A 20,036-nucleotide genomic window follows, 5' to 3' on the forward strand; every position below is an offset into this window, starting at 1 on the left:
ACAAATATATATAAATGAAGTATTTAAAATATATATCTGTGTACATATGTGTGTATATATGTATATATTCTGACTTATATGTGGATATGTGTATAATGATGTACTGCATAATGAATTGGACTTTTCATGTTGGTCACCTGAAAACAAAACATATTGTGTAAAAATCCACTCTCCCAACTCCATGTAAGCTGAATACTAGAGGAGGAAAAAGCAGGAATCACTGGAGTCGCAAGTTTCTGACCTAGTAAAGAAGACCATGGCTTTTCCCTGGCTTCCCAAGGTATTGTAAACAAGGGGCTTCTGCCCACACCCCACACTGCAGGTAAATGAGAATGACATGTATCACTACTATAAATTGAGGGTGCCTACTAGAAAGAATGACACCTCCCACTTGGATATGTACTTAGCAGACCTGCTGCTCATGTTCCCAACTGGTCAGAGAAAAAGGAAATTGGTAAGAAAGAATATTGCAAAAAAAGAGCCATGGAACAATTCGTACACCCACTTCTGCCCTGACAAATATGACAATGTCCTATGAATCAAGTACAAGCACAGGGAGTAGTCAGTCCTAAACCATCTTCCCAGTACTCCACTAGGAAAGCTGACCCCTGGACAGAGACCCTGGCAGCACAAAGCAGTGGGATATAATGTCAGGGTTAGAGACAGGGTTGAGAGGAGATGCAAAAGGTTGAGACTGAGAGCTGGGTCAATCATGTCAAGGAAATGGACAATGAGGACAAGCCCCAGGGCTCTCCAGAGCACTCACACATGTGCCTCAGGAGGGAAACAGGATTTGGAGGACTGTTAAATAGACTGTAATACATTCAGTGTTAGTGGAGTCAAACAAAAACAAAGCAGCAAGAGAGAGAACGACAAAAATACACACCCGGGATAGAGAATGCACTCCAATGATTATTAAATGGATGCATGACAAATGTCATGCTCCATGCCAGGCCATCTTTCATTGTGACCTGAGCCAATCAATTATTCATTAAAGCTCTGAGAACTGGCATTGCCTTTAGAAATTTTCAGTCAAATAACCTGATAATTCTAATACCTTGAAGATTTATTGAGTCATTAAAATTGACTCAATAAAGATTGCTATAACAATCTTTACTCTTCTTCACTCTATATTTCATGTTTGTAAAACAGAAAGATGTATCTAAATGAAAATAATGACATTAATTTTATAAATTATTTAAACTTTATGATGCTTTAAAAAGCAATTGTTATGTGGTAGGAATCAGAGAAACAAATTTCCGAGGTAGACATGTTTATCACTGTCTTGTGGGAAGAGTGTTTTGTTACTGAGAAAGATAATCATGAGGTCTGGATGCATATCATTGTTTATTGATTTATAAGGTGTCACTGGCAATTACCTTGCTTGTCTGGCATATGGAAAGGCAGGAGGAGTGAGGAGAATGCTGAAGACTTCCAGGACAAAAAGGATGGTAGGAGAAGGTACTTTGTAATAACAGAATATAATCTTAATGGAGTGCTAAATTTGAACATATGAAGAGTTACATTAAGGCATTGATGAATGGATAGAAAGAAAAGAAACAGTCTGTGGTGATCTCAGGTAAAATATATAAATTCTTAAAATCCAGTTTGAAGGATAGAGATTTGTTTCCCAAAGTATGGGGACTACGCATCTAACAAAAACCAATTGAAAAAAAAAATGTAATTCTCGCTTTATTTCCACTTTTAAAGCATAGTTTGAAGATCTGGGATGATTAATTTTAAATGATTAGGTAAATGATCCCAATTATGCAATTACACTGTGCTAAGCAAACAGGATACTATTGCTTAATTCATTAAAATTTAACAAATAATCTCATTGGTTGAGAATGACTAGGATAACCATTAGTGATGTAACATAGTTGAAAAATAATCTGAATCCTAAATATTAACATAAATAATAAATAAGTTTCATTTATTAGTATATACATAATTTACAGTCTCTGGGGAAAAAGTGTTCATACAAAAATAGGAAAAATTAACTCTAGAGTTATATATTTCATCTGACAATAAATAATTTTATGGCCTCAGTTAACCCCAAAGAAAGATCTTTTTTTTTTTTTTTTTTTTTTTTTTGGCATTTGCCTTGAAAAATGAGAATTAGTACAGACAGGTAAGGGTAAAATAAAATGTGAACTTTTTACAATTAATATTAAAAATGTTTAGGATTTTCACCTACACTGAATATAAAAATGAATCAAATAATTTCAGAAAGAATAGGATTTTCAATGAATGATTTATAAGGAGGCTCCTATCATTGAATGACATTTAAAAATAACAAATAGAATGCTCACTCATGACCTTGTGAACCTGCTCATGTGGAATAATTTCTTTCCCATGAATGTGAAGCCTACTAAAAGTGCATCTCAAGTTCTACACTTTCCTGATACTATATTCAGTATTGATATCTTCTCTCCATAATTATCCCAGTCATATATGGGGAAACAATGTTATGTTTTGCTTATTTATCAAACATTTATTGAGCTTCTTATTCAGGGTAAACATTAGTATAGGCACTAGGTATAATTGGGATAAAGAAGACAGAAAAGACATCTGATTGTAGGGAAGTTACCGTCTAGCAGTAGCACCTAACAACAAGCAAACTCAATAAATAAATGAATGAGATAACTCAGCTACCTCAGGGAACAGTTCTGTTTAGATCAAAGAACAGTTTTGTTTAGATTACACAATCAGAAAAGGAGATGGGAAGATAATATTTGAGATTAGAATTTAGTAACAGGAGAAAGACAACCAAAACTGAAAGCAAGATATCCATGCAAAATGAATGTCAAGGGGAAAACCTTGTAATGGCATGCTAGAGGAGTAGAAAGAAAGTCACATATGGTTGTACCATAGTAACTATGTAGACAGGATAGTTAGATGAAGGTCCAATCCCATAAGGTCTTGGAAACCATGGCAGGGAGTTTAGTTTTTATTTGAAGGGCAATGGAAATCTACCAGAAGATGGTAAACTAATGAGAGAAACTATGTTTTTAATAGCTCTCTCTTTCTCTGGCTGTTATATGCAAAGTGGATTATAAGGGAATCAAGAATGGAAACAGAGACCAGTTGGGATGTGAGAAGCTACCATCTGTCACCTAGACTGCTGTCTTGGTAAGAAGTTATAGTGACTAGGACATGAGAGGTGCAGTGGTGATGGAGAGAAATAGACACACCGACAATCTGTTTTAGAGGTATAAATGCCAGAACTAGCTGATGGATTGAAGGAGGAGACGATGGCAAAAACTGGGCAGTGATTTAAGGACAGTAGCCTTTCCTGAGCTGACAGAGATTGGAAGGAGAAGAGATAGGGTCACAAGAGAGAGGAAGAGCATTGTAAGCCATGGCAGGAGATTTTAAACCCAAGAATGATACATATTTTACTTCCAGGAGAGAGAATTCTGATTGTTGTGTGGCAAGGGAGGGGGTAAAGAGATTCACATCAAAATTAAGCTTCTTTTAGGGCGCCTAGGTGGCTCAGTGGGTTGAGCCTCTGCCTTCAGCTCAGGTCATGATCTCAGGGTCCTGGGATCAAGCCCCGCATCGGGCTCTCTGCTCAGCAGTGAGCCTGCTTCCTCCTCTCTCTGCCTGCCTCTCTGCCTACTTGTGATCTCTCTCTCTCTGTCAAATAAAAAAAAAAAAAATCTTAAAAAAAAAATTAAGCTTCTTTGGGCAACCTAGGTGGCTCAGTCAGTTGGGCATCTGCCTTTGGCTTGGGTTTTGATCCCAGGGTCCAGGGACTGAGTCCTGGATCTGGCTCCTTGCTTGGCAGGGAGCCTGCTTCTCTCTCTCATCTACCCACCACTCCCCTGATTGTGCTCTCTCTCTCTCTACCAAATAAATAAATAAATATAATTTTTTTAGAAGATTGAAGATTGATGAGAATTAACCCATACTTACATTATCAAATAATCTATGACAAAGAAGGCAAGAATACAATGAAGAGAGTATCTTCAATAAGTGGTGCTGGATAAACTAGACAGATAATACAAAACAACAACAACAACAACAACAACAACAACAAAACAAAACAAAAGGAACTGAATGACTTTCTTATGCTATACACAAAAATAAACTCAAAATGGATTAAAAAACCGAAATATGAAACCTGAAACCATAAAACTCCTAGAAAAAAACATAGGTATAGTGATTTCTTTGACATCAGCCATAGAAACATCTTTCTAGATATGTCCCCTCAGGCAAGGGACACAAAAGTCAAAATAAACTACTGGTACTACACCAAAATATCTCAAAGTATTTTTTATTTCTCCCCTGATTTCTTCATTGACTCACTTATAGTTCAGTAGCATGTTGTTTAATCTCTATATATTTGTGACTTTTCCAGCTTTTTTCCTATAACTGAGTTATAGTTTCATACCATTGTGGTCAAAAAAGATGCTTATAGGATTTCAGTCTTTTTATAGAGATTAGTTTTGTGGCCAACATGTGATCTATCTTGGAGAATATTTCATGTGCACTTAAGATGAATGTATATTCTACTGTCTTTGGATGGGATAGTCTGTATTTACCTATTGACTCTGTCTGGTCCAATGTGTCATTTAAAGCTGATTTTTCTTTACTGATTTTCTATCTGGAGGATCTGTCCATTGATGTAAGTGTGGTATTATTGTATCTATCTATCTATCTATTGTATCTATCTATTGTATCTACTATCATTGTACTGATGCCTATTTCTCCCTTTAGATCTATTAATATTTGCTTTATGTATTTAGATGCTCCTATGTTGGGTGCATAAACATTTACAAATGTTATATACTTCTGTATACAACTATATATAGTTATATATATATAACTGTATATACTTCTGTATATAACTATATATAGTTATATATGTATAACTATATATACTTCTGTATATAAGCATTATGAAATTCCCTTCTTCGTCTTTTATTACAGACTTTTTTTTTTTGAAGATTTATTTACTTGAGAGAAACGGAGAAAGAAAGAAAGAGGGAGGGAAAGCATGGGAGTGGGAGAAGGGGCAGAAGGAGAGAATCTAAGCATGAAGCCACTTAATGCCCTTCATGCCCCTTCTTCGTGGGGCACGAAGCCCCATGCAGAGCTTGATCCCACACACCGTGAGATCAAGACCTGAGCTGAAACCATGAGTCAGACACTTAACTGAGCCACCAAGGCACCCCTTTGTTTTAAAGTCCATTTTTCCTGATGTTAATATAGCTACCACAGCTTTCTTTTGGTTTTCATTTTTATGGAACATCTTTTTCCTTCCTTTCACTTGCAGTCTGTGTGTGTCTTTATACCCAAAGTAAGTCTCTTAAAGACAGCATATAGAGGAGCCTTCTTTTATTATCCATTTAACCACTCCTTATTTTTGCTTTGAAGAATACATTCATAATAATTTCATTCATTCATTCATTCATTCATACAATCTCTACATCTAACATGGGGCTCAAACTCATGGCCCTGAGATCAAGTGTCACATATTCCTCCATCTGAGCCAGACAGGCACCCCTCAAGTAATTATTGGTACATATGTGTATATTGGTATTTTGATTATCATTTTCTGGCTTTCTTCTCTGTTCCTTTCTTCCCCACTTGCTTTCTTCCATTGTGGTTTGATGACTTTCTTTAGTGTTATACTTAGATTCCTTTCTCACTATCTTTTGAGTATCTACTATAGGTTTTTTCTTTGTGGTTACCATGAGCCTCACATATAACATTTTTTATATAGTCTAAGTCTATTTTAAGTTGATAGCAACTTAAATCCAAATGCATTGCAAAACTCTACACTTTTATTCTTCTTGCCCACATTTTATGTTTTTGTTGTCACATCTCACATATTTTTATTTTGTGTATGTATCCCTTAACAAATGTGTAGTTTTCGTCATTTTTACTACTCTCGTTTTTTAGCTTTCATACTAGCTTTATAAGTGATTAATTAATCCACTACTTGTACTATATATTTATCTTTAACAATGAGATCTATACTTTGATAGCTTTTCTTGTTACAAACAAGTGCTCTTTATTTTCAGGTCAAAGAAGCTTGAATATTTCTTCTAAGTCTGGTTTAGTAATGATGAACTTTTACTTTTGTTTGTCTAGAAAACTCTACCTCTCCTTCAATTCTGAATGATAATTTTGCTGCGTAGAATTTTCTTTGTTGGAAGTTTTTTCTTTCAACACTTTGAATATATTTTGCCATTCTCTTCTGGCCTGCAAAATTACTGCTAAAAAGTCTCCAAAGTCTTACAGGGGTTCCTCTTTACATAACACATGTTTTTCTCTAGCTTCTTTTAAAATTCTCTCTAAAACTTTTGCTATTTTAATTGTAATATGTCTTGGTGTGGATCTCTTTGGGTTTATCTTATTTGAAATTTTCTGGACTTCCTGGATCTGGATGTCTTTCCCTACATAAGTTAAAGCAGTTTTCACCATTGTTTCTTCAGATTAAGTTTTCGGCCCCTTCTCTCTCTTCTTCTGGGATCCTTATCATGTGAATGTTATTCCACTTAATGTTGTGCTGTAAGTCCCTTTTAGCTATCTTCCCTTTTAAAAATTCTTTTTTTCTGTTTGTTGCTCTGAGTGAGTTCCACTATCCTAACTTCTAGATCATTGATTTTTTCTTCTGCTTTACCTAATTTGCCATTGAACCCCTTTAGTTTTCGATTTTATTTTTGTTGTTGTTGCTGTTGTTTTAGCTCAGCTACTGTATCCTTCAGTTCTCTGAGTTGGTTTGGTACTCTCTTCTATTTTCTATCTCCCTGAAGTTCTCACTGTGTTCATCCATTCTTCTTCTAAGTTTGGTGAGCATTTATTGATGACTACTTTTGACTTTTATCAGATAAATTACTTATCTCCATTTAATTATGGTCTTTTTCTGAGGTTTTATCTTTTTCTATCATTTAAAACAGAAACCAAGGAAAGCACAAAGGTGACTTCCCCCAGCAAATGCTCCCTGAGAACACTCACATAGCCTCTAAATATGTGGCAAACTAAGGTCTGCCCTCCAGACTGAAGCTCCAGGACCAGTAAATAGGCCTTTTTCACAGCAAGACGGGGGTGTGCTTTACTCTGTTATCTGTGAAGTGCCCTGGGGTTTGTGTCCTTCCAAAACTATCTTTCTAATTGTTTCTATCCCATGGAACCCAGAAACACAAACACCCTGACGATCAGAACCACATCAAGGAGCATTCCCTGTGTGGACTAAGTGCCTATGCTTATGGCTTTAGCTTAGCAGGAGAGGACAGGACTGGGGCACACCTACTGATTTTACCAGGCCAGTGGGTAAATGTAGGGACTACAGATGCCCACCAATGCTAGCATGATAGAGGGAAAACACAAAAATGGTTCCCGTTAAGACCTCTATCACTGGGCAATGTCCCAAGAGGCCACTGCCTTTCCAACAGAAACTTTAAAATAAGCAAATGAATCTCTTTCATATATAGTTTAGATGCTTTTCAAACAGCTGCTTTCAGCTGGGTCCCAGGAAGGATGAGTCTGTGTGAGAGCCCTTAGAGCAGTATCTCAATATTTTACAGCCCCTTGGGTCCCCTGGACATAAACCCCACTGGATTTCAAAACCACATGTTTTGGAAGTTCATCATTCCAGTACAGGTCTTAGGGCTTGTAGTTTCTGATGTGGGGTATGAACACTTTGCTTCTCAGGAAGAAGCTCCAGGTTTGTGATATCCTTCCCTATTGTGGGTTACTATGGCAGGAATGGGGTTTTTGGCCTCTCAGCCTCGCATACCCATCTCAATCTGACCCTTTTATTGTTTGTTGGAAAGGAGCTTCAGGTCTTCTAGAGCTTCTAGTCTTCAGGTCTTTTTCAGAAGGAACTGTTCCTTATGTAGCTATAGATTCAGTGTGCCTGTGGGAGATGAGTTCGGGAGCTTCCTATGCTACCATCTTGGACTGCCCCCTCACTTGTATCTTTTTACTTTTTTAATGTCTCTATTAGACAATTTAAAATTATACATATGATTCTCATTTATGGTTTCCATTATATTTCTATTGGACAGTACGGGTCTATAACATAATTCAGAGTACATAAAAAATAGTTGAAAGGTATTAAGAAGGGAAATCACAAACTTCCAGTGATGTCCTATATCAGCTATATGATTTTTTCTAAGTTCACACTGAATTCTTTTAGATCTTAAGTGTGTGAGCCAATGTTTATTTTCATGCTTGGAATAGAGTATACCTTCAATTCTGTTACAGTTATGAGATTCTTTGAAAGGATATAAATCTTTTTGCACTCCCAGTGTTCATGAAAAGAAAGCTAGCAATCTAATAGTTTCAGAGGATTAATCACTAGACAAATATTTGGTGTTCAAATGAATTTCACAGTTTGTCAATACTAATAAAATGTTCTGTCTTTATATTTTGAATGCTCAGAATGCCGAGAAAAACAAAACACGGACTTCTGGGGGCGCCTGGGTGGCTTAGTGGATGAAAGCCTCTGCCTTCGGCTCGGGTCATGATCCCAGGGTCCTGGGATTGAGCCCCACATTGGACTCTCTGCTCAGCAGGGATCCTGCTTTCCTTCCTCTCTCTCTGCCCACCTTTCTGCCTACTTGTGATCTCTCTGTCAAATAAATAAATAAAAATATAAAGAAAAAAAAAACAAAAAATATACAAGGATTTCTGTTTTGTAAAGAAACTCCTATTATGAAATCTATTGCCAGAATATTCTGCATAAGCATATCAGAATATGAGCTTAATTCCTCTGAAAAAGGCAGAATTGGTTGAAGTCAATGTTTACTAATATCATCAGAAATATAAGATATTTGTTTTCTTATGTTAACTGTGACATAGACTCTTATGATCTTGTAAGCCAGGCAGACTCCATCATTTCACATTGGTAGAGAACTTTTAGGTGGTTTGGTTTTCTGAAAAACCATGAGGAGCCAACTGGAATTTATACTACAGTAATGGAATTAATAATACTTGGTGACTGAGCCTGAAAATTTCATTTAAGATAGTTCATTTAAAAATTTTCCTTGGTTAATCAACCAGGCTTTTAACACATAATGCTCTCTTTCCTTTTGATTTCAGAGGATTTAAGCTTGATCTTCCCTCCTCCAGCCTTTTTTAACCATTCTAGTCACTATCTTTCTCATATCTGCAATTCTCCTAGAATGTAAGCACCATCAAAACAAGAATTTGTTGTTGAAGGAATAATTTTTTTTAATGCTGAATGTTGGATTTGTTGAATGAATGAAATTTTACTGTTCCAGGAATCTTTCAACTCAGCCTGAAGGCACACACCATACCTCTATCCTTTAAAAAATAATAATGATAACTCCTTCTTACTTTATTTCTATTAATCCTATATAATTAATAAAGTACTATAACATAAAGAGTTTAACTCCGTTTTTTACTTGACAACCTTGAGATCCCCACCCTTCTTTTCATTCTTCCCTACATCTGGGCCTCAAGATAAGAAAAACTTGGATCCTTTTGCCTCTGAGAGTAGAAAATTTTCAAACCTCACAGCTTCTAATTCTTCCAGGAAGCCCCTGCTCCAGCTCTATCCTCTAATCACAATAAAAACCAAACGCAACCTCTCTTCCTTTCTATTTGCTCCCCTCCTCATTGGACCCTTATATGAGCCTATCCCCCTCTGGGAATTCTCGATTTGCTGTGAATATTAGTGAAGTGTTGTTGTGTCTCTGCCTTGGCATCCAAAGACATTCCTGGTGAGCAATCAAAACAAGTATGTGGTAAATATCTGAAATTAATAAATGTTATGTATCAACTATACTCAAATAAAAAATTTTTTAAAAACAAGTATATTGTATAAAGGCTATGACAAAGACATAAACAGAAAATTGCATGGATCACAGAAGAGAAAAAATAATTATTTTGGAAATAGCTGGGGAAGCCATCCCCCAAAATATGGTGACAATAAAAATATGCCAATAAAAAGAGAGAAATAACTTACAGGGATGAGTCTCAAAGGGGTGTGTACTATTGAGGAGAGTAAGAATAAGATGTTTAATGTATTTACAATATGAACCTGAAATTTAAGATGAATACAGGGAAAAGAAACAAGATGAAGTTTCAGTAGATTTAGGATTGTCCTGGGGTCAGCTTGATCCTTGGAGCACAAGGGAGCCAACAATAATGGTAAGAGCCTGAACATAGGTAAAGAAAAAGGGAATGGACAGAATAAGTAGGATTTTCCCAATAATTCTAAGTTGGAATCATCAGGATTCAGTAAACAAGTACATATGGACATGAAAGAAAAAGAAGTCAATGATTATGCAAAATTTCTGGTGTGGGAGACTGATAACTGGTGTTCAAGGGAACTTTCACAGAGAGAATATATCTGAGCAGGGTCTTAAAGAACTATCAAAGAAAAACGGGAGAGAATGTATTCTGGTTAAAAGAACATGACTAGATGAAATAGAATCAAGAAAACACAAAATATGTAGATAATTGTAGGCAATATAATTCTGCTGAAATATGAAGTCTTGAGAAAATAGATTAGACAGGTTGTTAGAGTCTGACTCTGAAGGTCACACTAAGTCGTGTGCACATTAGATGGACAGTGCGGAAGCACTGAAAGACTCTGTATTTTATACAAGTCCATTATCTTGCTTCTCTTACTGACCTTAATTGTCAAGAAATTCATACTCAAATATAAAACCCAGATGTACTAATCTGTTCATATCATGTATCTAATAATTTTATTGTTCTGGCTCCTTTTAGATTACACTGATTCTATAAATTATTAAATTCTGTATTATTTTTTATTTATAGGAAACATCTTTTGCTGTGTTTCCCATAAATCTAATGATCGTTTTTATAACCTCTCCCTCACAAACCTGTGGGCACCATGTTTTACACGATTTGGGACCTATAAGCACAGTTACCTGGAACTGTACTAGGTGTCTAATCCAATTTGGAATAATCACAGTCCTCCCCATGGGAATTTAAGGAGAATCTGTCTCTCTGTGGCTGGTAACACACCATTTATACTCAGAAGTTTTATACAGCATTCTTTCCCTCACCACATGGATTGCTTAGCAAAGAAAATTGGTCGTTAGGAAAAAAAAAAAAAAAAAAAAAGTCAGGCAGATGAGTAGAAGTAGACAAAAAAGAAAATAACCCATGGATTCTCCACAGGCATAAAATATATCATTACAGGTCTTCCTAACAACCAGCTATACCCTTTTCCTTGGTCTCCATGAAGCACTCTTGTATTAATGCATTTTGTTTTCTTTATTGCTTAAACTATGTCAGATTGTTTTCTATTATTTGTAACTCAAATTATCATCTCCTACTGCTATGAAAGTATGGAAAAGTTGGTTGCCCCCACAGAATACAAAGGAGTAGTGTTGTCTCTGGAAGCTTACTCTGTAAACCATATAATGTAGGATGCAGGGTGGATATATTAATGTGATGCTCGGTTACATTATTAATGACAAAAGACAACAAAAATGTACATGTTTACTACAAATAGCAACAGATAGAGTTGAAAAGTGGCTTCTCCATATATCTTACTCTCCCACTTTCTTGGCCACAAATCTCCACTCAACTAAATCTCTTGGATAAGGTTAAAAGGGAGCCTATGACACATCACCCAGCTTTAACAGCTCACATTTTTGGTTGGCCAGTGCTGTCACAGAAGCATTACTCCCCAGCACCATTGTCCCTTTATTCCCTTCCTTGTACTACGTGTGCACACGTCTACCTCTGTTGAAAACTGAAATCTTTTAAAGTATCAGCTTTGATTCATATTTGAATACTTCCCATGATAACCTTGTACTTTTAAAGCAGTAAATAGAAAATTTACTTTGGAGGAAAATCTTATGTTAGAAGTAGAAAAGTTTCCAAAATCATTATGCAAAAGAAAAGATAAAAACAAAGGATGAAATAAAGATCCCACTAACCATCAATGTTGTATGATAGCAGCACTGTTATTTACCTGAAACTTTTCAAAGCCTCCTTGTGGAAGTTTCCAAGACAAATATATTGTGTTTTCTTCCTGCCCCCAAATCATCAAATCTGATGGTGGGTCTGGATCTATGGGTAATGAAATAAGGGTAACAAAATAAGACACTGGAATAATATCTTTTTTAAAAATCTATACAGAAGTTATCAAACTCAACACTCAAAAAATCGAGATAAGAAATGGGCAGAAGACATGAACAGACATTTCTCCAAGGAAGACATACAGATGGCCAACAGACATATGGAAAAATTCTCAACATCCCTCAGGATCAGGAAAATACAAATCAAAACCACAATGAGATATCAGCTTATACTGGTCAGATGGCTATAACTAACAACTCAGAAAACAACAGATACTGGCGAGGATGCAGAGAAAGAGGAACTCTTTTACACTATTGGTAGAAACGCAGACTGGTGCAGTCACTCTGAAAAACAGTATGGAGTTTCCTCAAAAAGTTAAAAAAAGAGCTACCCTATGATCCAGCAATTCTACTACTAGGTTTATCCAAAGGATATAAACATAGTGGTTTGAAGAGGCACCTGCACTCCAATATTGATTACAACAATGTCCTCAAGAGTCAAACCATGGGAAAAGCCCAGGTGTCCATAAACAGATGAATGGATAAAGATGTGGTATATATATGCAATGAAATAGTACTCAGCCATCAAAAAGAATGAAATCTTGCCATTTACAATGATGTGGGTAGAACTAGAGGGTATTATGCTGAGTGAAATAAGTCAGCCAAGAAAGACAAATACCATATGAATTCACTACTATGTGGAATTTAAGAAACAAAACAGAGGAACATAGGGGAAGAGAAGAAAAAATAAAATAAGATGAAAATAGAGAGGGACGCAAACCAAAAGAGATGTTGAACTCCAGGAAACAAACAGGGTTGCTGGAGGGGAGGCAGGTAGGGAGAAGGGTATTTGGGTGATGGGCATTAAGGAGGGTCATTAATGTAATGAGCACTGGGTGTTACAGGCAACTGATGAATCACGTAATTCTTCCCCTGAAACTAATAGTACAGTATATGTTAATGAAATTGAAAACAAAAACAAAAACAAAAACAAAAACAAAAAAACTTGACTGTCAGACTATGGAAGAGTCCTAGGATATAGAGGTTTTTCCAGTCCAATTTAGCACTATGTGATCTTGTGTAAGCTATCTACCCTGAATCTCAGTCTCCCCAACTCTGCAATGGAAGGGAGAATAGAATTTTCTAGAAAGCCTCTTCCTACAATAAAATTATATAAACTATGAATTTTAACATTTTTCTCATAGCAGAATTCATTATGAAGTTATTACAATTGGGATATTTAACTTAAAATTTTACACACTGCATGAAGAGACTGATCTATCTCCCTTGTCTTAAGTTCACAAACTCCTTTTCCCTTTATTTATTTATTTATTTATTTTTTTTTTTTGACAGACAGAGATCACAAGTAGGCAGAGTGGCAGGGAGAGAGAGAGGAGGAAGCAGGCTCCCCGCTGAGCAGAGAGCCCGATATGGGGCTCGATCTCAAGACCCTGGGACCATGACCCGAGCCAAAGGCAGAGGCTTTAACCCACTGAGCCACCCAGGCGCCCCTCCTTTTCCCTTTAAATGCTATATCTGAGAATGTTCTTGAATCTTATTCTTCATTTTGGTAACATGACTCTATTTCTAATTTATATTAAAAACTGACATATTGCATTGCTTTCTTTAACTCAGGGAAACAAAACATTAATATTTTATTGGAATAATTTCATCTCTAAAATTCAAATTTTGTGTAAGATTTTTTGTGCCCACTTACATATTGATTTAAGTTTATTAGATTTCAGCTCAGTGAGTGGTAGATTTAAACCTGAGTCACTGATTCACCATCTTTTTTATTTTATTTTTCTGTGATTCACATTCCCTCTCAACTGGAATTAATTTATTTTGCCTCTAAATTCTCATAATATATTTTAGCTCTATTTTATAATTTATTAATATCCCACCTACTTCAAATGGAGCTGAGGTGGCTTCCAGAAAAGGGAGGTACAGAAAGATAAAAAATCATTAACATACAGTAGAAGATAAAAGTCAAATCGTAAAGTAGAAAAGATGGGGGCGAAGAGTTGCCTTGTCTTGGAAAACACAGCCAAAACAACATCATGAAATATGAAAGTATTATTAAACCCAGAGTAGAAATGAAGATCTTGAGGTTCAAACAGAATCAGGATTTGTACAAAGTCACAGAGCCAAGAGTGGGTAGGTAGTATCCTTCCTTGACAGACACAGTGGCCTTCCTAATGAAGCACAGTTGTTACAAGGGCAAAATTTTATATTAGGGAAAACCAACTTCAAATCTTTGTTATGTTGTATAAGCTACTAGAGTTCTCCAAGCCTCAGTTTCCTCACTTACAAAAAGTGTAAAAATATGCGTCTCATTGTGATCAATAGAATAGAAGTTGTCATTCAGAATTAAGTGATATAAAGGATAGAAAATCCTGAGCAAAGTCTCTGACACACAACAAGCACTCAATTTGATGATGACAACAATGATGACAATGATGGTGAAGGCAGCAGTGATAATGGCACAGCTCAGATCAAAGCAGCAGAGAAACTTGCACTGACAATTTTTTTTTAAAGATTTTATTTATTTATTTGACAGACAGAGATCACAAGTAGGCAGAGAGGCAGGCAGAGAGAGAGAGGGAAGCAGGCTCCCTGCTGAGCAGAGAGCCTGATGTGGGGCTTGATCCCAGGACCCTGGGATCATGACCTGAGCCAAAGGCAGAGGCTTAACCCACTGAGCCACCCAGGTGCCCTACATAAAAAAAAAAAAAAATTAAATAAAATTTATACAAATGAAGCTGTTTCTCATCTGTTTCTGGTATTTCTTAGGGTGGTCTTTGTGAGAGGCTGCAAAGTTCCTATCAGTTTTGGAGTTAGTTAATTGGGTTAAAAATCTCACCTTTCATGATGAGTAATGAACACCTCTGAGCCTTAACCTACATTTGAAGTAGCCTGGGCAGATTCAATATGGTGACTTAAGCACATAATACCATGCCGGTAAATTGTAACTGCTCAGATGTTTTAGTGTTTTTTCCAGGAATTTACCTGGCTGTTACTCATCTTCCCGTGCTTTCTATTCCTCCACGCTGCAAATTCTGAGAGTAAGCCCCTTCTCACACTGATAGGGCACTGGTACCGGAGCACAGGTGTATTTGGCTGGGCCCCACAAGGGAAAGGGCTTTTTGGAACACTGTGTATGTTCAGGATGGGCTTACGTGCAAGTGATGCTAATAAGATCAGAAAAGGCAAACTGAACCCAAATAATGCAATTAAAAAGACAGTGCTGGGGCGCCTGGGGGGTGGTTCATCAGTTAAGAATCTGCCTTCAGCTCAGGTCATGACTCCAGGGTCTTGGGACAGAGTCCCATGTTGGGCTCCCTGCTCAGCAGGGAATCCACTTGTCCCTCTTCCTCTGCCAGTCCCCATGCTTGTGCTCTCTATCAAATAAATAAATAAAATTTTTAAATAAATAAATAAATAAATAACAGTGCCATTTATTTGTTCATACTCCAAGTTCTGTTTTGTGCTTCATAAAATGTTAAATACAGTCAAAATATTAGAAAAATATTATTTCATGACAATAGCTTGAGGTTTAGAGTACTTTGCACTTGCACAAAGAGCTTTGTGCTTGGATCTTAGTAACAAGATTTTGTACCTAGGCAGAAATAACTATTCTCATTTTCTAAGTGAAAACTTAATAGTTTTGCTCAAGGTCACATAACTAATAAGCGGTGGAGGCAGGAATATAACTCAGGCGTTCTCCAAATAAATGCAGTGCTCCTTTTCTTCAAGCATGCCATAAACCACTTCCATTTTCATTCATTTTTAATTAGATATTGGCTTAAACACAATCATTTCCATTATTTTTTTCCCATGAAAAGTCAATTAAATATAAAATAAACTTACAAGTGCTAATCATGAGGACAGTAGGATGGCTTCTCTTCAGTCCCTTGGTAGTTATTATGCTAATTAAAAAGTCAGTCCCTGAAGACAAGCTATTAAATGTGAAGGTCCTACACATTTAAAAAAAAAAATCAAGTATTAAAACGTTTCACTCAGAAACATTTGGAAAACTCCCATTTTCTCATACTGTCTACAGAAAGGATTTTATGTTAAAGTCTTGTAGTATTTTTACTGCCTCTCATGGAGATAATCTGCTATGCTTAAGCACAAATGTTAATGAGAAACCATAGCTTCTTACACAGAGTAATTCATTTAAGTCGAAAACTGTGTATTATAGATATAAGCATGAGCCCTCCTGAATTGATTTATAATTATTTATTTGAAGAAAGGATTTGTTACTGTACGTCTGATTCAGGTATTCTAATCACATATAGTCCAAAAAGTTGTCTTACGGTTTTCTAATTTCTGTTTATATTAAGCCACTAATATAGCTTTTCAAAAATATATATAAAATGTTAATCTCGTGTTCCACGTAACGTAACACAGTTTCTCTTCAATATTTTCATACCTTTCTGTGGAAGGCAGGATTTCCTCTTTCATTAAGGTTTTGCTGGATATTGAAATAATGTACCCATCCAGAAGACTTCTAGCTGAAGACCAGCTAACAGTTATTGCATTGGAGTTTCTACTGTGGTTCATAAATTCAACGGCACTCGGGGCTATATCATTAGAACATACACATAAAATAACATTTTCTACCGTGCAAAGCACCTGCTCTGAAACAGCCTTGAAACACTCCCAAGATTTGTTTTACTTCCTGTAAACTCTGAGGGCAAGCAAGATAGTCCTTTTATTCTTCCCGGTACATATGAAAAGTTAAAAGTCAAAAAAGAGAAACAAACACACAGCAAGTATCATTTTAAACTTTAAATAATATGTATTATTGTAGTACTGCAGCCAACATTTCCCTTGCCTCAAAATGTAGGGAGAGATTATATCTTGGTTCTGGGCAACCACTAAAAAGGAGCAGAAAATGCCACCCCAAAATATTCCTCTTTGCCATAAGGATTATTTCAAGCTGGTTATTTTTAATAAACAGCAGATACAGGAGAAACTCTGAAAACTGAGTAAAAGCTACCCTTTTTAAGAGACACTTATATTTATAAGGGAAATCTCCATTCATAAGAGATTTCAATGGAAATCTCCATTCACTAGAGAGAGAAGCCTGACTAAATCTCTTAGAAACTCTTAACAATGGAGAAGACAGACCTAAATCTCCATAACAACCTTACATTTGTTTTCTGTGCTTTTCCTGGTAGCCTCCCATAACTGGCTCCCTTACCCCCTCAATATTTTCTTTTGTCTTTAGCTGGAGATGGTATTTAAGGTGGTGGTTTAGACCAATTCAAGGAGTTTCTCAGATTCCTTGGGTCTCTCCTACATATGCAGGAAGTATACTTGTTATTAAATTTCTGTTTATTTCTCTCTTGTTGATCTGTCTTAGAGGAGTTGGCGGGGGCGGGGGGTGGGGGTGTTGGGTCTCAGTCAAGGACATAGAAGGGCAGAGAAAAAATTATTTTTCTTCCCAACACCATGAATCTCAGAAATATTTAATGATTTTTCGGACTTATTCTAATTAAATACCAAATAGTGACAAGGTTAATCAGCAGGAAAGTTCATTGCAATCTAAACATAAAATGCTTCCCTTCCTTCCTAAGGAAAAAAAGTTAAACGAAATAGCGTATAATATATATTTTGTTTTGTCTCTAAAATTCTTCCATGTATAAGAAAAGAACAAAACTGCCAAGATATTCTCTCCCAATTCCATTCTGTATTAATATAGTAAAGGAATACCAGATACGACCAGTTTCTAAACATATAGATCAATGTTCCATAACATCAGTGTCAAGAGTCACTAAAATAGCTATTTTAGTACGATAGTTGAAAATGTTACTTCATCTAGATATGAAAATGCATACATTTTACATACATCCTTCCCAATCATCTTTTATTTCATATGACTAGCTTAGAATAATCACCATCTGCCATGGAGAGTAAATTGCTAACACTGGGGAAATGTCACTTCATTGCTTGCTTAACTGAACAATGAAGGAATTGGATCGCAAATGGAAAATCTGGTCAAACCCCAGGCAATTAGCCACACTACTGCCTGGCAATACACATACAAAAGAGGTTATTCTAACCCATACAAAGGGAAACAGAAAGAGGGACAAGAGATGACAACTCTCTGTCCATAAAGAAAATCCGGGAAGAACAAACTATTTTCTAAATCTTCCCTAAAGAATGAAACAAATAACTGAACACGGAATAATATCTAAAGTGCTTACGCAGGCTGTACCTGTCTGTATTTCTTTGAGGTTAGGAGTGCTGTCTTTAAAACCTTCCCTTTCAGTGCGAATTGAGAAGGCGTACACTGTGGCGGGATCCAGGTGGGAGAACGTTGCTGCTTCTTGAACTACCTTCTGGACCTATCCATCCAAAAGAATAAATTAGGAAGTGTTCATTTAAAAAATGTTCCACAATTCAGCACAACCAAATAAGCACGGGGGTTATTTAATTTCACTACCATCTAGTGTAAGAATGCAGTAGTATTGGGTCAGCATGAAAGATTGGAGTTTAATGCCTCCAAGAGCCGCCTGTAACCTACCATGAGAGCAGCAGTACAGTTCAGGCATGTGATTTCATAATGCTGGAAATTCCCATCAGCTCGATTCCAGAGAATCTCTATGGAAGAGTCTGTCACTTTGCCCTCGTGGATATCTGATGGCGATTCCAGACCTACCCAAAACACACAACACTTTTAAATTCCACTTATATGTTTTCTAACTGGGTTTTTCTTTTAATTTATCCCTTTAAAGGGAAAAAGACATAATTTCGGGTAAAGAATAAAGTTTATTAATCAACCATCCGTATATCCTAAAGTATTGATTATACATCCATGACAGTTTATCAAATATAATAATCAGTGGCAATACTCAGAGTCATTGAGAACACTGTAACAAGAAGCTGATTTTGGTTTTGCCGCAAAAACTACATAACAACAAATTCACAGTGCAAATTGCATGATATCCAAAAGAAGAAAAGGAGATTAAAGCTTTCTAAGTCTATTACCATAAGCTAAAAGGACAACAGAGAGAAAAATGTGAAGTCAAGACAACGGAGTAAAAGAATCCTCTTTGTATCAAATATTGGCTAAAGCTAAAATCAAATCTTATCTGATGAGTTTTAATGGGTTATATTTTCAAATTAAAGATTCCATTCAGCATACAGAAAAAGAAATTTTCATAAAAACTAAAAAATTTCTGCTTTAGATTATCATCTTATATATTGATATATTTTACCACTTATATCACAAAATTGATATATTTAGATGATCAAATACTAACTATTTCTAAAGACAAGAACTGTCAAATACAATGCTGCCCATAATGATTTATAACACAAGGAAGAGACAGAGAATATAGATATGATATAAAAAGTATATAAAGGGGTGCCTGGGTGGCTCAGTGGGTTAAAGCCTCTGCCTTCAGCTCAGGTCATGATCTCAGGGTCCTGGGATCGAGCCCCGCATCAGGCTCTCTGCTCCGCGGGGAGCCTGCTTCCCCCGCTCCTCTCTCTCTCCTGCCTCTCTGCCTAGTTGTGATCTCTGTCAAATAAATAAATAATTTTTTTTAAAAGTATATAAAAATTGCAAACAAAAATAAAGTATAAACATATACTGAGCTGATTACAAATATGTTAAAGTACTATTACAGTATGTGATTGGTGATATCAGTTTGGGAGTGTTTTATGAAAATTTGAGTTTATACAGTAATGGGAAGATTACAATTTGAGAAGAAGACAGACAGTGATATAACAATATATGTGTACATTTAAAGAGTGAAAGAGAAAAGCATGAAAAACTTGGATATGTTATAGTCAAAATTATTACATTTTTAGGACTACATATGATTTTTGTATGGCATTTATTACTTTGTGCCATTCATTTCTATATCTACTCGGTCAATAGTTTAGATGAATTTCATGTGTCTTAGATGTTCAAAATGAGTATTGTAGAATTTGTGAGTGACTTAAAAGATAAACCAAAACTGATATGAAATTCAAAAC

At 36.0% G+C, this 20,036-nt stretch overlaps 1 protein-coding gene across 1 annotated transcript in view; it reads right to left on the bottom strand.

The window, feature by feature from the left end:
- Positions 1-20,036, bottom strand: part of LOC116866366 (tenascin-R-like) — a 55,955-nt gene that overhangs the window by 9,533 nt on the left and 26,386 nt on the right. Inside the window, exons 12-16 of the mRNA XM_032855372.1 lie at positions 18,577-18,707; positions 18,268-18,397; positions 16,477-16,627; positions 15,912-16,018; positions 11,936-12,033 (exon numbers count right to left, since the gene is read on the bottom strand). Coding sequence (XP_032711263.1) covers positions 11,936-12,033; positions 15,912-16,018; positions 16,477-16,627; positions 18,268-18,397; positions 18,577-18,707 — 617 coding nt within the window. The remainder of the gene's footprint in view (positions 1-11,935; positions 12,034-15,911; positions 16,019-16,476; positions 16,628-18,267; positions 18,398-18,576; positions 18,708-20,036) is intronic.

This window comes from Lontra canadensis, unplaced genomic scaffold, assembly GCF_010015895.1.
Source record: "Lontra canadensis isolate GAN:19392208 unplaced genomic scaffold, GSC_riverotter_1.0 scaffold9, whole genome shotgun sequence".
Taxonomy (NCBI): Eukaryota; Metazoa; Chordata; class Mammalia; order Carnivora; family Mustelidae; genus Lontra; species Lontra canadensis.